The 27,177-nt window shown below is 46.2% G+C and overlaps 1 protein-coding gene across 4 annotated transcripts in view; it reads left to right on the top strand.

Annotated features, from left to right (window-relative positions):
• Positions 1–27,177, top strand: part of CPNE2 (copine 2) — a 102,897-nt gene that overhangs the window by 15,709 nt on the left and 60,011 nt on the right. For all 4 annotated transcript variants that reach the window (XM_053270418.1, XM_053270415.1, XM_053270417.1 and 1 more), the window contains exons 2-3: positions 1,716–1,912; positions 23,726–23,905. In XM_053270418.1, coding sequence (XP_053126393.1) covers positions 1,745–1,912; positions 23,726–23,905 — 348 coding nt within the window. In that variant the 5' untranslated portion in view covers positions 1,716–1,744. The remainder of the gene's footprint in view (positions 1–1,715; positions 1,913–23,725; positions 23,906–27,177) is intronic.

Below are 27,177 nucleotides of genomic sequence, written 5' to 3'. Positions count from 1 at the left end.
ATCCTCCTGAGCGGTGCTGACCATGGTCCTGACCGGTTTCCCTCCGAGCTGTCCATTGCCTGGGGCATCCTGAGTCCCTGTCTTGGAATAGGACAGCGTCCTGCAAGTCCAGGCACCTGGATCATCGCCAGGGCCTACTTGACGCACCCACCATGGGAATGTGTTTTCCTGCTTGCTACTATAGAGGATAAGCAAGAGAACTATCCACCCCCAGCACAGTACCTCCAGTGACTGTTGCTGGTGTCTATCTTATGTTTCTTTTTAGATTGGGAGCCCTTTGGGGACAGGGATCCAGCTTATTTATTTATTATTTCTCTGTGTAAACCGCCCTGAGCCATTTTTTGAAGGGCGATATAGAAATTGAATGAATTAATGAATGAATAAATAATAACTGGATTGACTCTGAAATGATCATAGGATAAAGAGTAGTAATAATCCTTGGTGCCTCTTCACACATTCCATGTTTAAGTGGGAACCAAAAAACCTAAGTGTGGATACAAGAAATACATTTGCAAATGTGTGTATCTGTCCAGTTGCCCTTGTTAGGGAGTGGAGATTGGTCCCACGTCTCTGTTGAGTCTTCTTTGTGGCAAATCTGGGCTTCATGTTGTTTAATGTTTGTAACTTTAGGAAGGAGAATTTGTCTTACATAGGAACATAGGAAGCTGCCATATACTGAGTCAGACCATTGGTCTGAATAGCTCAGTATTGTCTTCACAGACTGGCAGCGGCTTCTCCCACGACGGAGGCAGGAATCTCTCTCAGCCCTGTCTTGGAGATGCTGCCAGAGAGGGAACTTGGAACCTTAGATGTTCTTCCCAGAGCAGCTCCATCCCTTAAGGGGAATATCTTGCAGTGCTCACACATCAAGTCTCCCATTCAAATGCAACCAGGGCAGACCCAGGTCAGGAAATGCCTCCTAACGTTTGGCCTGAATCTCCCTTGCAGTCCCAACTCCTTGCTTCCAGTTTTGCCCTCTGGAGAAATAGAGAACAAGTCCACTGTTCCTTCCATGAAACAGCCCTTCAGATATTTGAAGATGACTACCATTTCCGTCCTCTCCCCCTCCCTTAGCCATCTCTTCTACAGGCCAAATAAAGGCTAAAATAAATTACACCTCACTGTATTTTGTATGGTTGGCCATTGCTGTATGGCATAGCAAGGATTGAGATGGAGAGAAACAGCAGGTCCTCAAGTGAAGGACTTGAGGTGAACTCACAAGTGGTGAACTCACAATTTTGTGGCTCACAAGTGATGCAAGAGGGCAGGGTGGAGGACAGCCCCCCAGTTCCATTCTGGGCCATGAATTTAGGGGATGAAGCCATAGCTTAGCAGAAGAACATCTGCTTTGCATGCAGAAGGTTCCAGGTTCCCTCCCTGGCAGCATCTCCAAGATAAGGCTGAGAGGGACTCCTGCCTGCATCCTTGGAGAAGCCGCTGCCAGTCACTGTAGACCAGGGATTCTCAAAGTTGGGTCCCCAGATGTTATTGGACTTCAACTCCCATAATCCCCAGCCCCAGTGGCCTTTGGTTGGAGATTATGGGAGCTGAAGTTCAATAACATCTGGGGACCCAACATTGAGAATCCTTGTTGTAGACAACACTGAGCTAGATGGACCAAGGGCCTGTCTCAGTAGAAAGCAGCTTCCTATGCAACCAGCCTCCCCCCCCCCGCCATTTTACTCGTAACACGTCTTTTGTTTTATCTCTTGCAGATTGTCAGGAGCTGTTGCTGCCTGAAGCGATGGCGTACACGATAACCTCCTCCCCCTCCATGCCGGTGGGGCCCCAGTACTGCGTCTGCAAAGTTGAATTGTCCGTCTGTGGCCAAAATCTTCTGGATAGAGATGTGACCTCTAAGTCTGACCCCTTCTGTGTCTTATTTGTGGAAGTCAATGACAAGTGGACAGAGGTGAGCCCCAGAGCTTGGCCTTGTTCGCTCTTGCTTTTGGGGGTGGGGGTGGGGTTGCTTGTCCTGATTCTTGGAACTGGCTTCCAGTTGTTCTTGTGAAACTCGAGAAACACCTGAGCAGGTAGGTCTAACCCAGGGGTTCTCAGCCTTGAGTCCCCGGGTGTTGTTGGGTGACAGCTTCCATCCCTTTGAGTGTGCAAAGTGCTTCACATGTATTTGTCTTAGTGTAATTCTTACAAAAGATCTTGATCGGGTACATATATTTTATTTATTTATTTATTTATTTATTAGAAACATTTAATATACCGCCCACTCTGAAGACTCCCGACGGTGCACAAAAACATGCAAATAAGGCAACATTAAAAATTAGATTCTAAATTAAAAACTAAAGTAACTAACAAAAAAACAAATAGGTAAACTCCAGGGCAAAAGTAGTGTTTCCTTCTTGAGGCCAGGGTGGGAGCTGAATGGCTTGCCTCGGTCATCTAGTTCAAGCATGGCCAACCCTGAAGGTCTCCAGCTGTTGGACTACCTCTCCCATCATCCCCAGCCACAAATTGCAGCTGGGGATGATGGGAGTAGTAGTCCAACAGCTGGAGACCATCAGCATTGGCTGCGCCTGAACCAATGAGTCTAAGCCATGGAGTCTCAATTTGCAGTTGTTAAGCAGTTGCTTCACCCCAAATTGCTGCACAAATTGTCAGCTATAATCCATTTATATAAACCCATAATGTTTGTGGATTCAACTATGGTCAGTTTCCATATTGGATTTTTCCTGATCACAGTGTGTTGGGGACAAATCCTAGACTTCCTCATGGATTTCCATCCCTTCCCCCAAAGCATCGGAGGGCAGGTTCCTGTGGTCTTGTTGCCTGCCTTGACTCCAAACATTCCAGAAAAAAAATCTGCATTAATGACCAGCTCTCTGAAAGAAACTTGAATGGCACCCAGGTTGTGTTGGTCAAACATGTCAAACATGTCTGTTATCGCTGTTTTACAGACTCCTGTCTGATTAAATCTATTGGCATCATGTTGCTTTCCCAGAAATGTTTTGCTAGGAATGTTTAAGAAGTTCTATAAGGAGCTCGGGCAGAGCATGTTGGAGGGAAGGAATTTGACTAACTCCAGTTATAATAGAGACAGTGTGAGCAGTGAGCATTGAGCCCACTGAAGAGTAGCTTATAGGCCACCAGGCTCAGAGGCAAGATGCATCTGAATGCCAGTTGCCGGGGAGAAACAGCAGGAGAGAGGACATGCTCTCCCCTCTTGCCCGTGGGCTTCCCAGAGGCATCCGGTGGGCCACTGTCGGAAACAGGATGCTGGACTAGATGGCCCTTGGGCCTGATCCAGAAGGGCTGTTTTGGTGGCCACCAAACTCATAGCCATTGACAGACCTGTCCTCCATGGATTTGTCTAAGCCCTTTTAAAAGCCATCCAAGCTGGTGGCCATCATCACATCCCGTGGCAGATAATTTGATATGTTATGCGCTGTGTGGAGAAAAGTACTTCCTTTTTTGGTCCTAAATTTCCTGGCCTTCAGTTTCATGGGATGACCCATGGTTCTAGTGTTGTGAGAGAAGGAGAAAAATTTCACACTCTCTACTCCTGGCATGATGTTTATTCACCTCTATTATGTCTTCCTTTAGTCGCCTCTTTTCCAAACTAAAAAGCAAGGCTGTAGCCTTGCCTCATAAGGAAGGTGCTCCAGGCCCCTGATCATCTAGGTTGCCCTCTTCTGCACCTTTCCCAGTTCTACAATGTCCTCCTTAAGATACGGAACTGTATGCAGTACTACAAGTGTGGCCGCACCATAGATTCGTATAAGGGCATTATAATATTAGCATTTTTATTTTCAGTCCCCTTCCTAATGGTCCCTAGCATGGAGTTTGCCTTTTCCACAGCTGTCGTGCACTGAGTTGATCTCCAGCAGAGCAAACAGGTGACCGGAAAAGTAATAATTGCTGCTCCTCAGTGCTGTGGTGGTAATTTTTAGAAGTGTAGATCTGACTGGAAGGGTGTAGACCTTGAAGATCTTCTAATTCAGGGCTGCACAGCTTTGTCCTTTCTGCAGATGGACTACAGCTCCCATCATCCCTGACTACTGGTCACTGTGGCTAAGAATTATGGGAGTTGTAGTCCAACAGCAGCTGGAGGTCCAAAGTTGTGTAGCCCTGGTCTAGGCTGCTCCCTTGCTCAGTGCAACTTGCCTATGAAGAATTAGGCTACTCTGGTCCCATCTGTTCCTGTAAAGGATAAGGCTGCAGGCAAACAGGTTCCTCCTTTTTGTCCTCTTTCCTTTCTACGGGTCCCTTCCCTGGGTTTGTTTCTGCCTGGACTTCTGTGCAGTCCATGCTATTTACTTCTTCCCTGGCAGTCTCCTCTGTTTTTCCTGGTTTGGATCTTACCCAGAATTGCATCTCGGGGCCCTGATGCAACTATGTACAAGGTCCCTTCTTTAATTCCAGCATCTCTCGTTAAGGGGTCTTGAGTAGCAGTGCTTGAAAAAGACCCCTGCCCAGGACCATAGGGAGGGCATAGGCAGCACTGGGGCTGAAGCAGGTCATGGGATTCAATATAAGAAGTCCGACATATCCAGATTCCAGATCACTAACATGGGACTTCTAAAAACCTTTTATTCAGGAAGAATTTCACAATCTCCCCCCCCATCCCCCATTGCACAGTTATCCATGTCATAGGAACATAAGAAGCTGCCATAGACTGAGTCAGACCGTCGGTCCATCTAGCTCAGCATTGTCTACTCTACACAGACTGGCAGCGGCTTCTCCAAGGTTGCAGGCAGGAATCTCTCTCGGCCCTCTCTTGGAGATGCTGCCAGGGAGGAGGGAACTTGGAACCTTCTGCATGCAAGCAGGCAGGTGCTCCTCCCAGAGCGGCCCTCCCCCTGGGGCATAACTTACAGTGCTCACACATGGAGTCTCCCTTTCATATGCAACCAGAGTGGACCTTGCTCAGCAAAGGGGACAATTTATGCTCACTACCACAAGACCAGCAATCCTACCAAACAGGCAATAAATATTCATGTTGCCAAGCAACTCCAATGCATATTAATATCTCTGTTGTATTACACCTTCATAAGCATGATAAAAAGAGACTGTTGCTCTCCCAGTGTTTTCCATTGTTGCCTCCTATCTCTGGGATGGACACATTGGGCTAACTTTTACATTTCTGCCAATTTCCATCTTCCACCCTTTCAGGGCAGGAACGGCTGGATCGCACCATTTCTTTGCAACAGTCATCTTTGCCATTGTGGAATACTTTTTCTTATATCCTTTATGAAGATTTCACAACCCTCAACAGCCATCTAGGGCAGCGGTTCTGAAACTTGGGTCCCCAGATGTGGTTGAACTACAAATCCCATCATCCCCTGCCACAATGGGTTGCCTTTGGCCATTGTGGCAAGAGATGATGTGAGCTGTAGTCCTGCAACATCTGGGGACTCAAGTTTCAGGGCTCTAGTTGCAGTGCTGGTCTACTCACTAGGCGACCATTGCAATCCCTAAAACTATCTCCCAAACTCCCTGGAATATATCTAGGAATGAAAATAGCACCCAATAATACAAGCATTATTGGTTTTCTTTAACAAGTGCCACCCCAGTGGTGCAGAGATGCAGGGAACTAGGACGTTAAGCCCTCGGAACTAGGAAATCACACTGTTCTGTGCTAATATATTCAGAGAAAAAACAAACTGTACTGCCCGGCAGCAGGGACCAGAGATCTGCAAGCTAGGGATTCCTTTCTGAATAACAATCTTTGCCCATAAGGAAGAACCAGCCCCGGTTAAACAAGCAGAGATGCATCACTGCTGCCAATGGTATCAAAAGCCTGGTAACCATGCTGTTCTGATGAGAGGCAGATGGATGTGTCTAATGATGTGCAACAGGAAAATAGCTGAATTGTAGAACAGCACAGGGAAGGAATCTGGGCACCAAAATGTTGTTTACGTGATCAGGCACCTCATATTAAGGATGAAGAGCTGGTCTTGCAGTATCAAGCATAAATTGTCCCCTCTGCTAAGCAGGGTTTGTCTTGGTTTGCATTTGAATGGGTAACTACATGTGAGCAGTCTGCTTTAAGATATCCCCCTTTAACGGATGTGGTCATAGCTCAGTGGGGAAGCATCTATTTTGCATGCAGGAGGTCCCAGGGTCAGGGACCTCCCTGGCAAGTTCTCCAGATAGGGTTGCAAAAGCCTGCTGCCTGAAACTTTGGAGAGCTGCTGCCAGTCAGTGTACACAATACTGAGCTAGCTGGACTGAGTCGGTAGAAGGCAGCTTCCTATGTCCCTGTCCTCCAATATGTTGCACGTGGATACAGGGACATGCCAGTTGCACACCTATTCTTGGCCCAAGGTTCAGGGCCTCTGGCCCCTGCGCCATGTAGCCTGGGAAAGGTTTTCGTCTCTCTGCTGTACGTATTTGCTCTTCAAGAACCTCTCTTGAAAGGTGCCTTTGTTCTTTAAGTTAAAGATAGGCTAGAATGAGGTTTCCCAGCCTTGGACCTACAGATGTTGTTGGACCATAACTCCCATAATCTTGCATGCTCTGAGTTTCCTGCATTGAGCAGGAGACTGGCCTTTAAGGGGCCCTCCAGCTCTGTGATATTATAGGCCTGTTCACTCTATTGTTTGAAACTAACTTTAATGTGAGTTACCCACATTCTGGGGACCCATTCCAAGGCCGTTATCTCAGGCCATAAACCACCTTGGCCTGAGTTCACACCATCACTTCAGTGTTGGTAACCCACATTAAACTTGGATTCAAACATTTATGTGAACAAGCCTTATGAATAATTTGGAGCAGAGAAACAGGCAGAGATGGCCCAGTGCCTTCTCTTTCCTGAGCCCTTTCTTAAGTCTAAATTCTCTCCTTCTGAAGTGGCTTTCGTCTTTTTCTTTTTTTAAAAAAGGCACTCTCACACTTTGCTAGCGTGTCATGTCTTTGCCCCTGAGTGAGAAGAGCATGCTTCTCACTTTGGAGTAGGATGGAGCAAATTTCCACAGGCTCTCTTGACATCAAGGGAATGCCATCATGCCCAGTGGCATTGCTGGGGCCAGAGTGCCGTGAATGCCAACTTAAAACTGAGTGGTTTTTATTTTTGCCTGGGCTATTTTTAGACAAAACATTCAGGGAGGAATGAAAGAGAGGAGTCTTGAATGGAGAGTCTGAGAGATGCTCTGCTGCTGGGTGTCTGAAGGTGGTGGCGATGGTATTTTCAGCTGCACAGTCAAGCCCTGAATTGCCTCATAGGAACATTGGGAGCTGCCATATACCAAGTCAGACCTTTGGTCCATCTAGCTCAGGACTGTCGACACTGACTGGCAGGGGCTCTCTGAGGTTCCAGGCATGAGTCTCTCCCAGCCCTACCGGGAGATGCTGCCAGGGAGGGAACCTGGAACCTTCTGCAGGCAAAGCAGATGCTTTAGGGAATGAACTTAAAAAAAAAAAAAGGGCAGGGAATGCTCAATGAAAAGCCCAGGTTCCTTCCAAATGACTATGGAATGCATGGAATTTCTGAGTGGCCAATGGCCATTCAGAAATTCCATGCATTCCTGGGGCTCTTTGGGAGGAGGAACATAGGAAGCTGCCATATACTGAGTCAGACCATACTGTGTACTGTCTACACAGACTGACAGCAGCTTCTCCAAGGTTGCAGGCAGGAGTCTCTCTCAGCCCTATGTTGTGGATGCCAAGGAGGGAATCTGGGACCTTCTGCATGCAAGCCTGCAGATGCTCTTCCCAGAGTGGCCCCATTCCCTAAGGGGAATATCCTACAGTGCTCAAATGTAGTCTCCCATGGAAATGCAAACCAGGACATACCCTGCTTAGCAAAGGGGCCCATTGATGCTTGCTCCCAGCAGACCGGCTCTCCTCCCAATCCTAACCCTCCAACTGGGAAACCCCAGCAACAAGGGATAATTGTGGTTCTACACCAGGGTTCTCAACCTTGGTTCTCCAGATGTTGTTGGACTACAACTCCCATCATCCCCAGCTGTGATGGCTAAAAGGGGTGATGGGAGTTGTACTCCAGCAACATTTGGGTACCCCAGGTTAGGCATCTCTCTTCTAGATTTCAAAAGGCTCCAGTGAAAAAGGTTGCTGACAATCTGTCAAGTAAGCCATGCTTTGAGAAGTCCTTTAACCACCACCTCACACCCCCATTTTAACCAATTTCCAATTTGCTGTTCTCTTGTATGGCATCCTGCGTTCTTGCATCTGCCAACAGGGCAACCCAGGAGTAATTTGAGAGTTGGGCATGTGCCATTTTTGCAACGCCTGTAGCCATAGGCAAAATTTCAAGTTGATATTCTATATACTCACTTGCGAAACAGCATCTCCTATTATAAGACCATATTTTAACAAAATCCTTAAGTATTGTAGAGCTTGAAACATGAAAAATATGTCCGTAACAGAATCAGAAGCAATCTCCAAAAATTATGATTCCATTGCAGATATATTTTGCATATTCCAGAGACCATCAATAATATTTAAGGGTTTATGTAAATATGGCCTTATAATATTATTTATTTAACAAATTTCTGTACCACCCAAACTCACATCGCTGGGCGGTTTACAATAAAAATACAATTAAAACATAAAAACAATTTTAAAATCATTTTAAAAGTGTTAACTATTAAAACTGTAAATCGAATTAAAAGCCTGGGTGAACAAATGTGTCTTGACTAGCCATTTAAAAGTTGACAGAGGCGGGTAGGCTCTTATTTCAACAGGGAGCACATTCCAAAGGCGATGTTCTCTTGGCAGTGAATATTCAGAGTATTCACCTGAAAATTTGCTTATGGGTACAGTCATTGAAAAAAAAAGCCTGATTCTGTTACCCCTGGAATTGCCCAATAGGTGTTGGGACTTGATTCCTGTGCAGTTAGAGGTGGATTAAAGCAAAGGTGAATCTCCAGAGAGCAAGAAGGAAGCTGGGATTGGAAGCCAGCACTTAAGAAGGAAGGCACTGCCCCTCTAAGCCCCAGCAGTACCTGTGGAGACATTGTAGAAGGTGGTGGAGCTAAAGAGCTTGGTCTAATAGCAGGACTATTTAAGCTCCAGATCCTTGCTGGAGCAACGTTTTAGCTTGTTGCTTAGCAATGCCTTGTTTCTAGCCTGCTCAGTGATCTGTTTGCAGGCCTGTTCCTGTCTCATGGAGTGTCTCTGGTCTTGTTTCCTGTTTGAATTAATGACATCTTCAACAGGCTCTATCACCAGCAACTTGGGTCCCCAGCTTAGAACAGGATACAGCTTCATGTGTCCAAATGTAAACAAAGACTGGCATAGAAAACATTTATTCATTCATTCACTCAGTTTCTATACTTCTCTTCCAAAAATGGCTCAGGGCGGTTAGCACAGAGAAATAATAAATAAATAAGATAAGATGGCTCCCTGTCTCCAAAGGGCTCACAGTCTAAAAAGAAACACATCTTAGTGTCTGAACAAAGAGAAATCCAGTGTGAGAAACTAAGTTAGGTAACCAAGGGAACCTGTTAAGAACCACGAGGAAATTAGGTGTGGGGAATCATTTATCAGAAGAAAAAAGAGAGTTATATATTTATAGCTGGAGCTGGCAGCATCCATATGTGTGAACTTGAAGGAAAATCACTATAGTTTTTATTTATTTAGAGCAATAGCACCATCTCCATTAACTGTACTCTTTTAAATGTACCTATTGTACAATGTCAAATGCTGGAGATTTTGGTATCGGGTGGATTTCTTAGACATATACTGGTTCTCCGTTTCTTGGCAATTTATGTGGAGACTATTAGATGTAATGGGCGCTGGCATTAATTTTATTAGGGCAATAAAGACAATTTATTTGGAGCAATATGCTAAGATCATTGTAAATGGGGAACTATCAGATAATTGTAAAATACAAAAAGGGACTAGACAAGGATGTCCACTTTCCCCATTGCTTTTTATATTAGTCCTAGGAGTGCTTTGTAGAAGTATTACAGAAGATGATAAATTACAAGGCCCCAAAATTGGGAAACAAGACTACAAATTGAGAGCCTTTGCGGATGATGTTGTGTTCTTTTTAGAAAATCCAATGGACAAGCTTGAAAGACTCTTGGAAAAAATACAACAATTTGGCTAATTGGCTGGATTTTACATAAACAAGACCAAAACGAAGGTTCTGACTAAAAATATGGATCAGAAATCTAAGGACAGATTATCTGAAATAAGTGAGTTGAAAGTGGAGAAGAAAATCAAATATCTGGGGGTCTGGCTGACAAACAACAATTCTTTGTTGATTACAAATAATTATGTCAAAATATGGAATTCAGTGAAAATTGATTTATAAAGATGTTCTAATATGAATTTGTCTTTAATGGGAAGAATCTCAGTGGTGAAAATGAATGTCCTGCCTAAAATGTTATTTCTCTTTCAGTCTATTCCTATAATCAACACTTTAACTTGTTTTAAGCAATGGCAGAAGGATATAACTAAGTTTGTTTGGCAAGGGAAAAGACCAAGAATTAATTTTAAGAATTTAACAGATGCAAAGGAAAGAGGTGGTCTTACCCTACCAGACTTAAGGTTGTATTTTGATGCTGTTTGTTTGACGTGGTTAAAAGAATGGATAACATTAAGAAATCCTAGAATACTTGATTTGGAGGGATTTGATAGAAGGTTTGGATGGCATTCATATTTGTGGTATGAAAAAAGTAAAATACATAAAGATTTTCTGAATCATTATGTGAGAAGGAGTTTAATGAGGGTATGGTTAAAATATAAAAATTGGCTGGAACCTAAAACTCCGTTATGGGTATCTCCGACTGAAGCTTTAACACGTAAAGAAGTAAATATGCAATTGCAATGGGGTACTTATAGGGATTTGTTATATTTTCAAGAAAAGGATTGTAAGTTAAAGAGTTTAACTGAAGTTCAAAACTTGGTTAGAGATTGGTTTCTGTACCACCAGCTAAATGAAATGTATAAGAAGAATCTTAAAGTTGGATTTGAAGATCAGATGTCGAGATTTGAGAAGGAGCTATGTGAAAATGATGAAAAGTTAGTTTCTAAAATGTACAAGTTTTTGCTTTTGGAGGAGACAAGAGATGAAGTGGTTAAAACGACTATGGTAAAGTGGGCTCAAGATATGGGGTGTAATATAGAAATGGCAGCCTGGGAAAAATTATGGAAAACTGATTTAAAATTTACAGCATGTCATGCTTTAAAAGAAAATTATTATAAAATGATGTATAGATGGTATTTGACACCAAAAAAACTGGCATTAATGTATAAAAATGTTTCAAACAAATGTTGGAAATGTGGACACTCTGAAGGTACCTTTTTCCATATGTGGTGGACTTGTAGGAAGGCTAAGGCCTATTGGGATATGATATATAATGAGTTAAAGAAAATATTTAAAAGGGCATTTCCTAAGAAACCAGAATCCTTCCTGCTGGGAATAACACAAGGAGTATTTTCTACAACTGATTTAACATTTTTTATGTACGCTTCCACGGCTGCCAGAATAATATATGCACAGAAATGGAAGAGCAATGAACTCTCTTCAAAAGAAGATTGACTGATAAAAATTTGGAATATGCGGAGATGGCGAAACTTACAGTATTGATAAGAGATCAAAATTTAGTATGCTTTAAAGAAGATTGGAAACCATTCTTGTTGTATCTAAAGAACTATTTTCCTACTATGGATTTTACAGCAGGGTTTGAAATTTAGTAATAATAGCAGGTTGGGTAGATTAGAATTGTGTTTGTAAGGTTTAAATCTATGTTTTGAATTATTATAGCAAAGGTAAATTTTATAGTTGATGATTCACGAAGAGGTGTGAGCGGGAAGTCCATATTTGTTTATCAATCAATCTCTTTATTTCGGTCAGCGACCAGCATAAGATTAAAACAAATGTAAAAGAGAGGACAATCAAACTTCTATTGCAAACAATAACCCCAGATAAATTTTAAAAAGTCCTCCTCAGCATAGATCAGGATACTAAAAATACTACTAAAATAATTGGAGATAAAAGAGGCAGCAGTATTTCCTACTTATGAGGCTATTACACAAAATCAACACTCAACCAGTTGCCTTCTCGACTCCTAAATCTGAGGGGGGGTTAAACAATTCAGGAGCTCTGAAAAATATTGTCATTAAATTTACAGCTGATATACAGGTGATACCAGTACCTGCATGCCCACCTGCAGCTAGCCACATTATGGCTACAAGTTGCTCTGGCCTTAGATCCACCGCCTATTTTACCATGTTAATAAGAATATGTTAATAAGAATATTGTAATATATGTATTAGTGCATGATAATAAGAATATTGTCAAAATCAATAAAAATTTAATTTTTTTTTTTTAAAAAAAGACATATACTGGTTCTGTCCACTAGAGAATTCTGGCTTAGGGAGATTCAAATTATCAATGGTATAAACCAGGGAGTCTCAACTCTGGGCCCCCAGAAGTTATTGGACTTCAACTCCCATAATCCCCAACCAAAGGCCACTAGGGCTGGGGATTATGGGAGTTGAAGTCCAATAACATCTGGGGGCCCAGCGTTGAGAATCCCTGGTATAAACCATTTGCCTTTTGCCATTGGCCCCGCTTATTGCTGCAGTTCTGTTGCAGTTCCATGCATCCAACTTGTTGAGAATATGTGGTTGGCTGCTAAAATATTGGTAGCCACAAGACTGAAACAGTTGCAGAGGTTAACTGTTCAGGATTGACTTAATATTGTAGAACTGGCCAAGTTAATGTTGTCGATAGCATATACAGGTGGCCCTTGTTATCTGCAGAGTCGTCGATTGCGGTTTCACATATCTGTGTTTGGGTCTTAGAGACCTAGTTTCTCAATCTGTGAGTAGAAAAATGGGCAAAATTTGCCTAACTGTGGTTTTGAGTGGCCGGAAATGACCTGGAAATTACTTCGTTGTATGCGTGTGTGTATGTGTGCGCACACCCAAGCAGTGTTCCCTCTAACAGGGATTTCCAGATGTTGTTGACTACAACTCCCAGAATCCCCAGCTACAATGGCTTTTGCTTGGGGATTCTGGGAGTTGTAGACAACAACATCTGGAAATCCCTGTTAGAGGGAACACTGCGCCCAAGTACAAAATGCAAAGCAACATCTGGCCCCTAGTTTCTAGGGAAGTCATGGTCATCTTAAAGACCTAATATTCTACAGCTTTTTCCTGGTGTGTGTGTTCACATGCGCGCCCGTGCATGCATGCCTGAAACATTTCCAGCCTTAACCTGAAATGAACAGTTTAGCTCTCTGTAATGCTGCTTAATGAATCATTTTGGTTACCTTTATGAAAGTTCTTTAGGTGAGGAGAGCTTGAGCATCCAGAACATTTAATGCAGCCTTGTTTAATAAAACACAGATTGCCTCTTTGTACGTTTTTAATTTGGATGTTTCTACTAATTCTTATGCAGCTTTTTTCAATTAATCAGTGAGCTAATTACATTTGGAGGCAATGTAGCCAAACATGCTAAAAATGTAGAAGAGATTAACTGCTCAAATAAAAGCATGTAGCTAAAGTGGTTGAACTCTTTGGAGATCATCACAGCTGAGAGGCCTCATGATTCCTTGCAGGATGAAGGCTTCTGGGTAGTACTTCCTGGGTGGATTTCCCCAAGAGTTGGGCTCTTGGGCAGAGGATCCCAGCGTTGGGTCCCAGATGTGGTTGAACTGCAAAAGGGCTGCTTCCAAGGCAGTCAGGAAGCCTAGCCAAGGCTGAGTCCATCTCAGAGGTCAGAGAATGCCGAGCAATGCAAAGATGAACAGGTAACATGACTAGAATGAGATCTAGGAGGAGCTAGGCAGGGGTGGAGTCTGAGCTGCAAGCGAAGGTACTTCATTGTACAAGGAAGAGGAGCCGAGGGAAGCAACCAGTTGGATAAACTTAAAGCCCACCCAGTCATTTTCCGGGTTTTAAGCATGTCTGTTGTTCTCAGCTGAATGGTGTTAGTAGTAGTGTGCTCTGAACAGGCTGTGAGTTCAGATAGTACGAATATAACCCAAGTTGTTTCTCCAGAGAGGAGAGCCAACATTTGAAAAAGTGCCTCTTGGCCTCGTTTATAAGAGCAGTTCCCAGGCTACAAGAGGGCCTGAAGATGGTTCCTTGTCCCAAAGAGGTTTGCAATGTAAAAAGAACATAGGAATCTTCCTTATATGGAGTAAGACCCTTGTTCCATCTAGCTCAATATTGTCTACACTGACTGGCAGCTGCTCTCCAAGGTTTCAGGCAGGAGTCTCTCTCAGCAATACCTGGAGGTGCTACCAGGGAACAAACCTGGGGCCATCAGCGTGGAAGTCCTACAGTGGACCTAGTATCAGGAGGACATCCAAAATTCCAATGCATTCCATGGTCATTTCGAAGGAACCAGTGCATTTCAGTGGGCATTAGGGATGTGCAAACCGGTTCGACAGCTCGATGTTGAACTGAAACACAGACACACCTCTGTTTGGATCGACATCAGACCGAACCACCCCCACTGGCTGTTCGGGGGGGGGGGGAGTTGTGAGCAAATTTTTGTTGTTACCTCCTCCAGGGAGCATCTCCAAGGCCACGAGGGGGGGCCTCCAGAGGTTCCCCCTCCCCTCACGGGCCTCCATTGTGGCTTGAATCACCCTGTTCGGGCACTTTTCGGCCCATTCCAGGCCTCATCCCCATTGCAGCGGCCATTTTGGAGGCCGCCGCACCTGCCTTGTGGGCCTCTGTGTGGCCGGTAAGGCCCGTTGGGGATGTGTGGCGGCCTCCAAAATGAAGTGAAGACTGCCCGAACAGGGCGATTAGAGCCGTAATAGACACCCATGGGGGCAGGGGGAACCTCTGCACATTGCCCCCCCATGGCCTCGGAGAAGCCGCCCCCCCCGAAGGGGTAAATACAATTTTTTAAAAAAATCTTTAAACCAAAACTCGTGAACCCCACTGAACTGAACCCAGAGGGGCTCTAGGGGGTGTCGGGCCGAACTGGCCCTGTCTGGTTCGGGTCCAGTTTACACTCGAACCGAACCAGGCCAGCCGTTTTTATGCACACCTCTAGCGGGCATTCCCTGTTATATTTTATAGAACTTAGTGGGTAAGAATTGGGTGCAAACCCTACTAAAAAAATGAAAATAGATTTACCAGTAAAACCACACTAAGTGTGATGATGCAATCTAGGGAACTGTGGTGCAATGCATTATTCAGCGCAGAGAGAAACTACAAGTAACAATCAATTCTGTGTTCCAGGGTTGTGCTGTGTAATTACTACTAATACGTAGCTGATTACTTGATTGCTATCCTCCCAAAGGATAGTGTAGGAAACGGCTTTGAGGAGATAACATTAGGTTTTCTATATTTCTCTCCCCCCACCGTCCCTGACAGCTGGTCCGCAGTAACTTGCTGTTCCATTTCCCTACCAACCTTCCCTGTATTTTTAGCAAAATTACCATCTTGTTGTGCATTTCCAAACATTTCTCCCATTTTTTAAAGAATAAATTTTGACAGAGCTTCACTCTTTCACTCCTTCCACCACCACCACCACCACCACCCCCCAGCCCTGGTTGTGTGTACCTATTTCTAGCTGTCAACTCTCTGCAGGTTTTGTAATATCTTTTTCCGTTTGCTTTTGCTCCCAGATCCCAGGGTAAACATGGAATGGTGCATTCTCTGGCTGGGGTATAGCTGCAGAAAGCAAGGGCTAGCTAGCAGAACTCATGAGGACTGGAAGGTCCAGGATTGTATTTAAAGTGGTGATCCTTAAATTCTTTTGAGACTGACAATTTGATGTTTAAGTTTGTCTTGCAGCAAGGTTATAAGCGGTAGGTATGTACAGAAAAGGTATGCACGTGGTATAGACCTCCCCAGGAAGGAACTATTTCAGAATGTACTACAAATGTAGTGAATAATTGGACTTCCCAAATGATATCCAGTTGTCTCACAAATTTCCTGCCTTTGGAAACCAGCGTTGGCGGGAGAAGGCAGAGAGTTGGTCTTGGGTAGCAAGCATGAATGCTCCCTGTTGCTAAGCAGGGCCTGCCCTGGTTTGCATTTGAATGGGAGACTATCTTGGACTTTACTGTGTGCTTTCCCTTACCTGCAGATAGTCCTCCTGATGGACTGAGCTGTTCAGAATTGGTTCCCAGCTCTTTCTAGAATGTGTTTTCTTGGAGGGGGTGGCTTATTGTCAGGGGCGACCCTTCCATGAGGCATGGAGAGGAGGAGGTTGCCTTGGGTGGCAGGCTCTTGGAGCGCCGAGATGCCCCATGCTGGTGCCATCAGAGCAGCTCTTTGGAAGCTTTGCAAGGGATGCCTCTCCTCACACTCCTTGCAAATTTTGCAAGAAGCATGAGGTGAAGAGAGGAGGCTGTTGGTGGCCTTCCTTCCCCGCGGCTCCACTTTCAAAGCTTGCAAAGGTCAGTTCTGAAAGGCCCCCACCAGTGTTGGGGGACAAGGCAGCATTCGGTGTCTCGCATCAGGCGCTGCGATCACCCTTGGTGGTGGTGGTTGCGTTATATGACAAATATTTATGTGCTGGTTTTTCAAGACCAAAAAACAGTCCACAATGTGGTTTCTGTAGCAAAGGAATGAGGTGCTAGTTCCCTCCCCCAAAGGGGCTCTCAGAACAAAAAGCAATACACCACAGCAGCAGCCTCCTGGACAGATCCTGTGCTGGGCTGAATTAGGGACCATTGCTTACCCTTGGCTCCAGAGAGGAGAACCACCATTTGCAAAAGTGCCTCTTGGCCTGGTTTATAGGGGCGACTACCAGGCTGTGCGCTACAAAAGGGCCTGAAGACCATTCCTTGTCCCAGAGAGGCTTTCAATGTAAAAAGAACATAGGGAGCAGCTGTCTCTACTGAGTCAGACCTTTGGTCCATCTAGCTCAGGGTTGTCTACACTGATTGGCAGCGGCTTCTCCAACAGTGTTCCCTCTAACAGGAATTCCCACTCCCAGATGTTGCTGACTACAACTCCCAGAATCCCCAGCTGCACAGAATCCCCAGCTGCACTGGCTTTTGCTTGGGGATTCTGGGAGTTGTAGTCCACAACATCTGGGAATCCCTGTTAGAGGGAACACTGTCATTTCAGGCAGGAGTCTCTCCCAGCCCTTCCCGGAGAGACTGCCAGGGAACAAACCTGGGGCTGTCAGCATGCAAGTCCTATAGTGGACTAGTGGCATCCTAAAACGAATGACAGGAATGTCCACAGAAATGCACTGGTTCCTTCCAAATAGCCATAGGAATGCATTGGGTTTCCGAATGGCCGTTTGAAACCCAAGACATAGGAAGCTGCCATCTACCGAGTCAGACCATCGGTCTATCTAGCTCAGTATTGTCTACACAGACTGGCAGCAGCTTCTCCAAGGTTGCAGGCAGGAGTGTCTCTCAGCCCTATCTTGGAGATGCTGCCAGGGAGGGAACTTGGAACCTAGATGGTCTTCCCAGAGCGGCTCCATCCCTTAAGGCAGGGTTTCTCAACGTGCGGGTCCCCAGATGTAATTGGACTTCAACTCCCATAATTCCCAGCCAAAGACCACTGGGGCTGGGGATTATGGGAGTTGAAGTCCAATAACATCTGGGGACCCACACGTTGAGAAACCCTGCCTTAAGGGGAAGATCTGACAGTGCTCACACTTCTAGTCTCCCTTTCATATGCAACCAGGGCAGACTCTGCTTAGCTAAGGGGACAAGTCATGCCTGCTACCACAAGACCAGCTCTCCTCTCCCTAGTATTGTCTGCACTGACTGGCAGCAGCTTTCCATGGTTTCTGACAGGAGTCTCTTCCAGCTCTACCTGGAGAGGCTGCAGGGATTGAACCGTGGCCTTCCTCATTATTTTATTATTATTTACATTTTATATCCCGCTCTTCCTCCAAGGAGCCCAGAGCGGTGTACTACATACTTAGGTTTCTCTTTCACAACAACCCTGTGAAGTAGGTTAGGCTGAGAGAGAAGTGACTGGCCCAGAGTCACCCCGCTAGTCTCATGGCTGAATGGGGATTTGAACTTGGGTCTCCCCGGTCCTAGTCCGGCACTCTAACCACTACACCACACTGGCGCTCGCTCTCTCTGCATGCAAGCAGATGCCCAACCACTGAGCTACGGCCCGGCCTCATGGCGCATTGGGAGAACCCAAATGAGCTTAGTTCTCATCCGGATATATGTGTGCAGAAGGTCCTATCCATCTCCATCTTTCATATCTTTTAGAAGCAAATGACTTTGAGGACAGGCTTCTGGGTGGGGAAGGATGCCCAAGGTGAATGGGGAGGTCTCGGCCTGGCCAGAGGAGGACCCCCCCCCAACCCTTCCAGTCCATCTTTCGGTCTTGATCATCTCTCCGCTGTTTGCTGCTGGAAGCAGAGCAGCCCCTCTCGAAGGGGGATGGTGCAGGAATCGAGTCCTGGCCAGTGGCGCGTGCGTGTCACGAGGCGCACCCTCGGTGGTGTGATTGCTGGAATGCGAAGGGTTGCGTCTCCAGCCTAGCCCCGTTTCAGGCTTTCCAGACAGAGCTCCTTTTCAGAGTGGGAAAGCGTGAGGGCAGAAGGGCTCGGTGCCAGGTCCAGCCGGCCTCAGAAGTGTCACCGTTTTCCAGGGCCAGGCGCCAAGGAAAGCATGTTGGGGCTGGAGTGTTTGTCTGCCCCCCGGGCTCTTGGCTCAAGCAGCTCTCTGTTAATCCAAGCGCTTCAGCCCAGCACGCCTCCCCAAGCTTGGCCATCGGTTCTCCTGGGGCTCAGTCTCTCTGTCCAGGTTGCTTTCTGAGTTCTGATAGCCACGCCTGCAGATTCAAGGGTTTAAGAGCTGCATCTTTGGGTATTTGAAGCTGAGGGGAAATGGGGCCTTCCCCCACCCCACCTTTGCCGCTCTTGCGAGGTTGGTGTCTCCCCTCGCCCATGCAGTTCAGCAGGAAACGTAAAAAAACAGAGGGGTAGTGAGAGAGGTGCTGGAAAGGGTGCCTTGTTGGGGGCTCTGTCCTATAGCCACAAAGCACTGTGACCCTCAGTTCCCTCCCTGGCAGCATCTCCAGATAGGGCTGGGAGAGACTCCTGCCTGCAACCTTGGAGAAGCCGCTGCCTGTCTGGGTAGACAATGCTGAACTAGATGGACCAAGGGTCTGACTCAGTATACAGCAGCTTCCTATGTTCCTACTGCTAAATGGGGACGGGGGTGGGGGAGCTTGCTTATTTATTGAAAAGTTTTGTATGCCAACTTTAAAAATAAATGAATTTATGTTGCAACAAAGTTTATGTTTTTAAAAACCCACATAAACAAAATCTTTAAAATAATAGAAATGCAGGATAAAGCAATCATTAAAATAGGTTGCCACAGAGAAAGGTATAGTTAGGGCAAGGCCTGCTAAAATAGGAGAGGTGTTCAATTTTCCTTTAAACGGGAAAAGGGCTAGCCTAAGGTCAAGGGGCAGGGAGTTCCAAAGAGCCAGGGCCACCACTGAGAAGGCTCCCCCACGCCAGGGTTGTGAGGGAAAGCCGCAGTGCATGTACTTGGAGGCATCTTTTAATCATTAATTCTCCCATGTCATGGGCACAGGCCCTGTGCTGGGCAGCTGTGGTCTCTGCCATAAACGTTTGTCTTGGCAATCAGAAGTGAGAGAAACACTGGCTTACAATAAGGTTGTACGGACAGGAGTCTCAGCCTTGGGCTTGCCGGATGTTGTTGGATTACAACTCCCATCATTGGGGAGGGGAGCCAGTCTTGCAGTAGTGAGCATGAATGGCCCCCTATGCTGAGCAGGGCCTGCCCTGGTTTGCATTTGGATGGGTGACAACATGTGGGCACTGTCTGCTGTAAGATAGTCCTCCTAGGGGATTGGGCCGTTGCTCGGCTGCCAGTCAGGGTAGGCAATACCAATGTTTTACCAACTTGGTAAAAGGCAGCTTCCGGTCTTCCTAACAGTGTACTACCTTGCAGGGCTGTTGTATGCCTCTCCCTCCCAGCTACAGACTCTCCAACCTGCAAAATGTTTACAAACGAAAAAATAAACCAAAGGGTGTTTTTTAAAAAAATGAATAAGACCGGAATGAGCTCCCGTATTTGCTGTTATTGTATTGCACACGGGGTTATAGCAGCTGCTTCCCAATCTCACCCCTGCAAAACCTGCATATCTGGGAGAAGAGTCTGACTGCATAGTGAGAGGTGGGGATGGGGGTGGCCTTGATGCAGCGTGCCCGCTCCATGCACACCCATCCACTCTGAAGTGTGGAAGACTGGCGTGAATTTCCCCGGGCTGGGCTGCATCTGCAGCTTGGTGGTAGTTTGGTTGTTGTTGGCTTCTCTGATGATCGGATCTTGAGTTGTGGTTATTTGTACCTTTTGCCTGGAGAGGAGAGAGAGAGAGAGAGCTGGTCTTGCGGTAGCAAGCATGAATTGTCCCCTTTGCTAAACAGGGCCCATCTTTGTTTGCATTTGGATGGGAGACTACATTTGTGAGCACTGTTAAGATATTCTCCTTAGGGGATGGGGCCATAGCTCAGAGTTGGAGCATCCGCTTTCCATGCAGAAGGTCCCAAGTAGTGCTGGGGGAGACTCCTGCCTGCAACCTTGGAGAAGCTGCTGCCAGTCAGTGTAGACAATACTGAGCTAGATGGACCAAGAGTCTGACTTGGTAGACAGTTGTTTTCTAGAGGATTGGGCCTTAGCACAAACAAAAATTCTCTGCCACAAGAAGTGGTGACAGCCAACCACCTGGATGGCTTTAAGAGGGGTTTGGATCACTTCATGGAGGAGAGGTCTATCAATGGCTACTACTAGTCGGAGGGCCACCTCCAGCCTCCAAGGCAGGATGCCTCTGAGTACCAGTTGCAGGGGAGCAACAGCAGGAGGGCGGGCAGGCCCCTTTCAGCTCCTGCCTGTAGGTTTGGTGGGCCACTGTGTGAAATAGGATGCAGGACTAGATGGGCCTTCTTGGGCCTGATCCAGCAGGGCTGTTCTTATGTTCTTATCTGCTTTGCATGCAGAAGGTCCTGGGTTCGATCCTTGGCAGCATCTCCAGGTAGGGCTCCTGCCTGGAACCTTGAAGAGCCTCTGCCAGTCAGTGTAAACATCACTGAGTAAATCGATGAAGGTTCGGACTGGGTGTAAGACCATGGTCTATGGCTTGGCCATGGAATGTGTAGTTTTGAAGGCACACACGGACACAGGAGACCTGACTGGAGGGGAGTGGAGTGCCTCTCCTTCTTCTCCCTTGGCTTTCTCTAGGGATGCAAGTTTCCCGAAGGAGTTGTGCCAGTCGCCTGAAAGAGAAAGCATCCCTCTTCCTTTCCTCCTCTCAGCCTCTTGTTGAACAGATGCCAGCGAGACAGATGGAGTGAGCTGCATAGAGACCAGTCCTAGTGGGGAAGAGGAGGAGGCCCCGCTCCAGATCCCTGCGCTGGGCTGCCCTTTCAGCACGGCAAGCTGTGGGAGGTGTTGGGCGCTCTCTGCTCTTCTCTCGCATCCGTGCCGTTTCAAAGTGAGCATGCAGGGAAAGAGGGGAGGCGCGCCTGGGAGCAGTCCTGGCCTCTGTTTTTCTTGGTGGGGGGTTGCTTTGTAAAAAAACAAACCAAAAACACTTCAAGGTAATAGCCATTCATAGGGACATAGGAAGCTGCCATATACTGAGTCAGACCACTGGTCTATCTAGCTCAGTACTATCTTCACAGACTGGCAGCAGCTTCTCCAAGGCTGCAGGCAGGAATCTCTCTCAGCCTCATCTTGGAGATGCTGCCAGGGAAGGAACTGGGAACCTTCTGCTCTTCCCAGAGCGGCTCCATCCCCTGAGGGGAATATCTTACCATGCTCACACTTCTAGTCTCCCATTCATATGCAACCAGGGTGGACCCTGCTTAGCTAAGGGGACAAGTCATGCTTGCTACACAAGGCCAGCTCTCCATTCCCTACTACATGAACCTCCGTGCAGTGCTGGCGCTTTGCTCAGCCCTGGGTAGGGGCCCTTTAAGAGAAACGGAATCCTGTCAAGCCCCAGCGCCATTTTGGAAGGCGTGCATGGAGTTCTGGGAAGTGTCGCCCTTGGCTGAGCGTTCCCCATAGGGAAATCTCTGAGGGGATCATGCTCCCCACAAAGCTTCCAAGGAGGTGCTGGGACTCAAGAGGGATCCAGGGAGGAGAGCTGGTCTTGTGGGAACAAGCACGAATGGTGCCCTTTGCTAAGCAGGGCTTTTCCGTGGGCATTCCTTTTGGTACACTCCCTAGAGCGTCTGCTTCCTATGTTCCTATGAACATATCCGCACCCTGTTACTGTAGTTTGTCCATATTACTAATAGTAGACCCTTGCTGCATTTTGTGCCTGGAGCGTTGTCCCAGAATACCGATGTAGAGCCACTCCTTTCTCCGATGTGTAGCTATCCTCTGCGGAGTCAGATTATTGACCCATCTGGTTCAGGATTGACTGCACTGACTGTTAGGAAGGATGTGCACGACTCACGGTTCGAGCACAGTTAGGGATTGCCATTTGGGAGCTTTAAGAAAGAGGAGAGCAGGTCCTAACCTACTTTCCACCATCCCATGCAGCTTCCTGCTGGGGTGACGCATGTCCCTAGAAGCCCCACGTGGCACCAGCATGCCCACGGTATCCACGCATGCACTGGTGCCATTTGTGTGATCAGCAACACCATGCTGACCGTGCAAATGGTGCCCACGCGGAGAAAGGTAAGGGCATGCTCTCCTCTTTCTTAAAGCTCCCCAAAGCAATCCTGAACTGTACTCAAACCACGGGTCAAACCGCGGGTCGTGCACATCCCTAACTGGCAGCAGCTCTTCAGGGTTTCAGACAGAGGTCCTTCCCAGTCTGACCTGGAGATGCTGCCAGGGATTGAATGTGGCACCTTTTGTGGGCAAGCATGCTCTGCCACTGAGCAACTGTCTCTCCACACGGGTGGCTCCCCTGTGAGGGAAGGTGAGATTAAGAGGAATTCCCTAACAATAAGAGCTGCTTGACGGTGAAACAGTCTGCCTCGTGCAGAAGAGGTTTTCAGACACAGACTGGATGGCCATCTGTCAGGGATATTGTAAATTCCTGCTCTGAGTAGGGGGTTAGAGTAGGAGATCTCCAAAGTTATTTCCAGCTCTGAAACTCTATGGTTCCATGAAATGTTTCAAGGAAAACATGTTTTTTTAACACACAAAGCTCTTACGGAGATTGGAGGGCATGTTTCTTGGTGACGATATAGGCACTAGCTGATCAGTGCTGCACATTGCCAACTTCTGTTCAACTTGCAGGAGTTCCTCCTCCACCACCACCACTTGCAACCTTGGAAAGTTAAAGGTGTATTTGGACTGAAATTGCTGAGACTACTTCAAAATCTCCACTGCTTTTAGTATATTTTATTTATTTAACATATTTGTATACTGACCACTGCTGAAGTCTCTAGATGGTTTACAGCAATAAAACAAACCAATTAAAAAAAAAATTAAAACTTATAAAAATATTCAATTAAAATACCCATAAAAACTACCAAATAGCTAAAACACTTGGCTGAAGAGATGTGTCTGTAGTCATTTCCTAAACACCAACAGGGATGGAGCAGTTCTAATCTCAGCAGGAAGTGTGTTCCACAGCTTTGGGGCAAATACAGAGAAGGCTCTGTCTACAGAGAAGGCTATAGAATGTTTGTCTTCAGCCATGTTTTGCTCTAAAGCAGGGTACCCAAACTGGTCCCCAGATAGTGCTGGATTGCAACTCCCAAAGGCCATTGTGGCTGGGAATGATGTGAGTTGTAGTTCAGCATCATCTGGGGACTCAAGGTTGGGACCCCTTGTTCTAAGGATGCATTGCCTCTAAAGGACTCATTGATCACTTGTTCAACTTCATGCTTTAATTGTAGATCGACAGGACAGAAACGGCTGTGAACAACCTCAACCCCGCCTTCTCCAAGAAGTTCATCGTGGAGTATCGATTTGAGGAAGTCCAGAAGTTGAAATTTGCCTTGTTTGACCAAGACAAGTCAAGCATGCAACTGTACGAACATGACTTTCTGGGGGAGTTTTCCTGCACCTTGGGAACGGTGAGTGTTGCTGCGTCCCAGAATGCAAAGGGCTGTGGACCCTGCTTCCGTCCTGAGCATCATTGACTGCCTGTCAAATCAACTCTAGTTTTTAGAACAGAAGAGAGTAGGGCAGAGTTGTGCATAAGATCTGCACTGCTGAGTTGTACCAAAGGGCCATCGAATTCCACTTTCTATTCCCAAGAGCAACCAGCCAGGGCCACGGTTATTTCTTCATGGTATTTGGAGGTAGGCTGCTTTCAAAGCCAGAGCTTCCCTTTAGCTTTCATGGCTGTTTGGTAGACTTCTCCTCCACGAAGTTGCCTAATTCAGGGGTTCTTAACCTTGGGTCCTCAGATTTTGTTGGATGGCAACTCCCACCACCCCCGGTCACAATAGTTGTTGGTCATTGTGGCTGGTGCTAATGGGAGTTGTAGTCCTGCCCCATCGGAGCACCCAAGGTTGAGAACCCCTGGTCTGACTGTTCCTTAAACTCACGTGAGGTGGTGTCCAACCAATGGCAGTGAATTGCATACATTAGTTAAGCACTCGAGCAAAGCTTCTCGGACTCCTTTCAGAGAACAGACCAATGTTATTGGGCCATTGTGGCTGGGGAGGGTGGAAATTTTAGTCCAAAGATAAATAATGCTTGCTGGGGTCTCTTAAATCAAGCAAATAAGAAAAAATAAGATCCCCACCATATTATGTACAAACCATATAGTGAAGAGTATGTAACCAATTGGTTTAATATAGTTTTATAATCTGAGATACTCTAACCCTGAGATTGAACAAAAGTTCAACCAAAAATAACAATTGAAAAATCACATTGATAAAGCTGAATGTATTGCAGTGGAGAAATAGTGAAGTCCATTGTGTGGAAAGTAATATCATCTGTTTCAAACAGGCTCACACTTTCACAATGGTGACCCCCATATCAATTTTAGTCTTTGTCAAGTGGAGAATAGTCTTAGAAGAGTTCCATAGACTTGACAGCACTCGTCCAAATGTTCCAGAATCCAATAATGTGTACAGCCACCTCTCTGACCTCTAGAAAAATTAGGATTTTCTAGTACTCACTAGAAAATACTCACATACGTAGTCTCCCTTTCAAATGCAAACCAGGACAGACCCTGCTTAGCAAAGGGGACATTTTGTGCTTGCTACCACAGGATCAGCTCTCTTCGAATAAATTGCGGAAGTCTTAAAATCTTACTTCACTTTTACGTCAGACACCTTCTGCCTTAGGCTGTTGTGATCCACCTGATTAATTCCACAGCTGGATTAAAAGTAACGGCTCACTCTTTCCATGACCCCCTAGCAACCTCAGTAGCCAAGCAGACTAAAAATCCAGGGAATGGTAGGCAATAAATCCTTTGGTTTCAGGCATGGATTGGTGGTGGCCTGCTGAGGTCAGGAAAGAAAATACCTGTGCCTGCCCCCACACTCCAAGCCAAACATGGAAAATGTCTGCTCTCAATCTGGACTTTTTGCCTCTTTCCCTCTTTCCTGCCAAAACATGCCTTGTTGAGTGCTTTCTGCAGTACCAAGACTGAAGTGAGCAAACATGGGATTTAGTACATACAGGTTTGCATTTGGTTGGGTGGCTACATGCAGGCTTCGTAAGATAGTCCCCTGAAAAAAGTCCTTGGTTCACCTCCTCCAGGTGGGGCTGGGAAAGACTCCTGCCTCAAACCAAACTGGGAGTGAACACAGCTCCCAAAGCTGGGTAGGATATAGGAACGTAAGAAGCAGCCTTCTAGTTAGTCAGTCCATTGGTCAAAGTGTACCGTCGAGTCGGTGTTGACTCCTGGTGACTACAGAGCCCTGTGGTTTTTCTTTGACAGAATACAGGAGGGGTTGACCATTGCCATCTCCCGCACAGTATGAGATGATGATGCCTTTCCGCAACTTCCTGTATCTCTGCTGCCCAATATAGGTGTTTCCCATAGTTGGGGAAACATACCAGCGGGGATTCAAACCGGAAACCTCTGGCTTGCTAGTCAAACCATTTCCCTGCTGAGCCATTATTGGTAGCAAGTGTGAATTATCCCCTTAGCTAAGCAGGTTCTGCCCTCATTTGCATTTGAATTGTGGACTCTATGTGTAAGAGATTTCCCTCAGGTGACCAGGCTGCTCTGGGAAGAGCAATTGCCTGCTTGCATGCAGAAGGCTCCAACTTCCCTCCTTAGCACCTCTAAGATGGTCTCTGGGATAACCTGCAGAGACCATATTTTGCCTGACCTCAAACAGTTGCACTGGCTGCCAATATGTTTCCGGACAAAATACAAAGTGCTGGTTATTGCCTTTAAAGCCCTCAATGGCTTAGGTCCAGGTTACCTTAAAGAGTGCCTTCTTCTGCATGATCCCCATTGCATGTTGAGGTTGTCTGGAGAGGTCCATCTCTGTTTACCACCAGTTTGTCTGGTGGCGACTCATAGCAGGGTCTTCTCTGTAGCTGCTCCTGGCCTGTGGAATTCACTCCCGGCAGATATCCATAGTTTGGGCTTGTTGTTGGCCTTCAAGAGAGCCCTGAAAACTTATTTGTTTGGCCTGGCCTTCCAAGGTTTTCAAATTATTCTTAAATATTTTTAATTGATTTTAATTTTTTTTATTTATTCGATTTCTATACCACCCTTCCAAAAATGGCGCAGAGAGGTTTACACAGAGAAATAATAAATAAGGTGGATCCCTCTCCCCAAAGGGCTCACAATCAAGAAATGGTTCTAAACTGTTTTAAATTGGTTTTTATATGGTTTTAAACCATTTGTTTTAAATGGTGTTTGTTTTGGTTTTTACTTGCTGTGCATCAGAGCCTTTGGATGGGGTGGTATATAAATTAAATGAATAAATAAGATAGGGCTGAGAGAGGCTCCTGCCTGCAACCTCGGAGAAGCTGCTGCCAGTCTGTGTAGACAATACTGAGCTAGATGGACCAGTGATCTGACTCAGTATATGGCAGCTGCCGATGGACACGGACTGGCAGTGGCAGGTGTCTCTCCCAGCCCTATCTGAGCCAGGCACTGAAACTGGGACCTTCTGCATACAAGCAGATGCTCCAGTACTGAGCTATAGCCCCATCGCCTAAGGGGAATATCTTGCAACAGACAGAGCTCACACGTCGTCACCCATCCAAATGCAAACCAAGGCAACCCAGCTTAGCAAAGGGGACAATTAATGCTCTCTTCCACAAGACCAGCTCTCCTCCCCATTCTAACCATGCCCAGTAGCCTGGCATGGCCCCTGGATCTACACATGATGTCCATCGGTTTAATAATTGCTCTATGCCTCTCTGT

Source organism: Hemicordylus capensis, chromosome 9 (assembly GCF_027244095.1).
Source record: "Hemicordylus capensis ecotype Gifberg chromosome 9, rHemCap1.1.pri, whole genome shotgun sequence".
Taxonomy (NCBI): domain Eukaryota; kingdom Metazoa; phylum Chordata; class Lepidosauria; order Squamata; family Cordylidae; genus Hemicordylus; species Hemicordylus capensis.
Note: the sequence above shows the minus strand (reverse complement) of the source record. Positions and strands in the feature narration are given on the sequence as shown.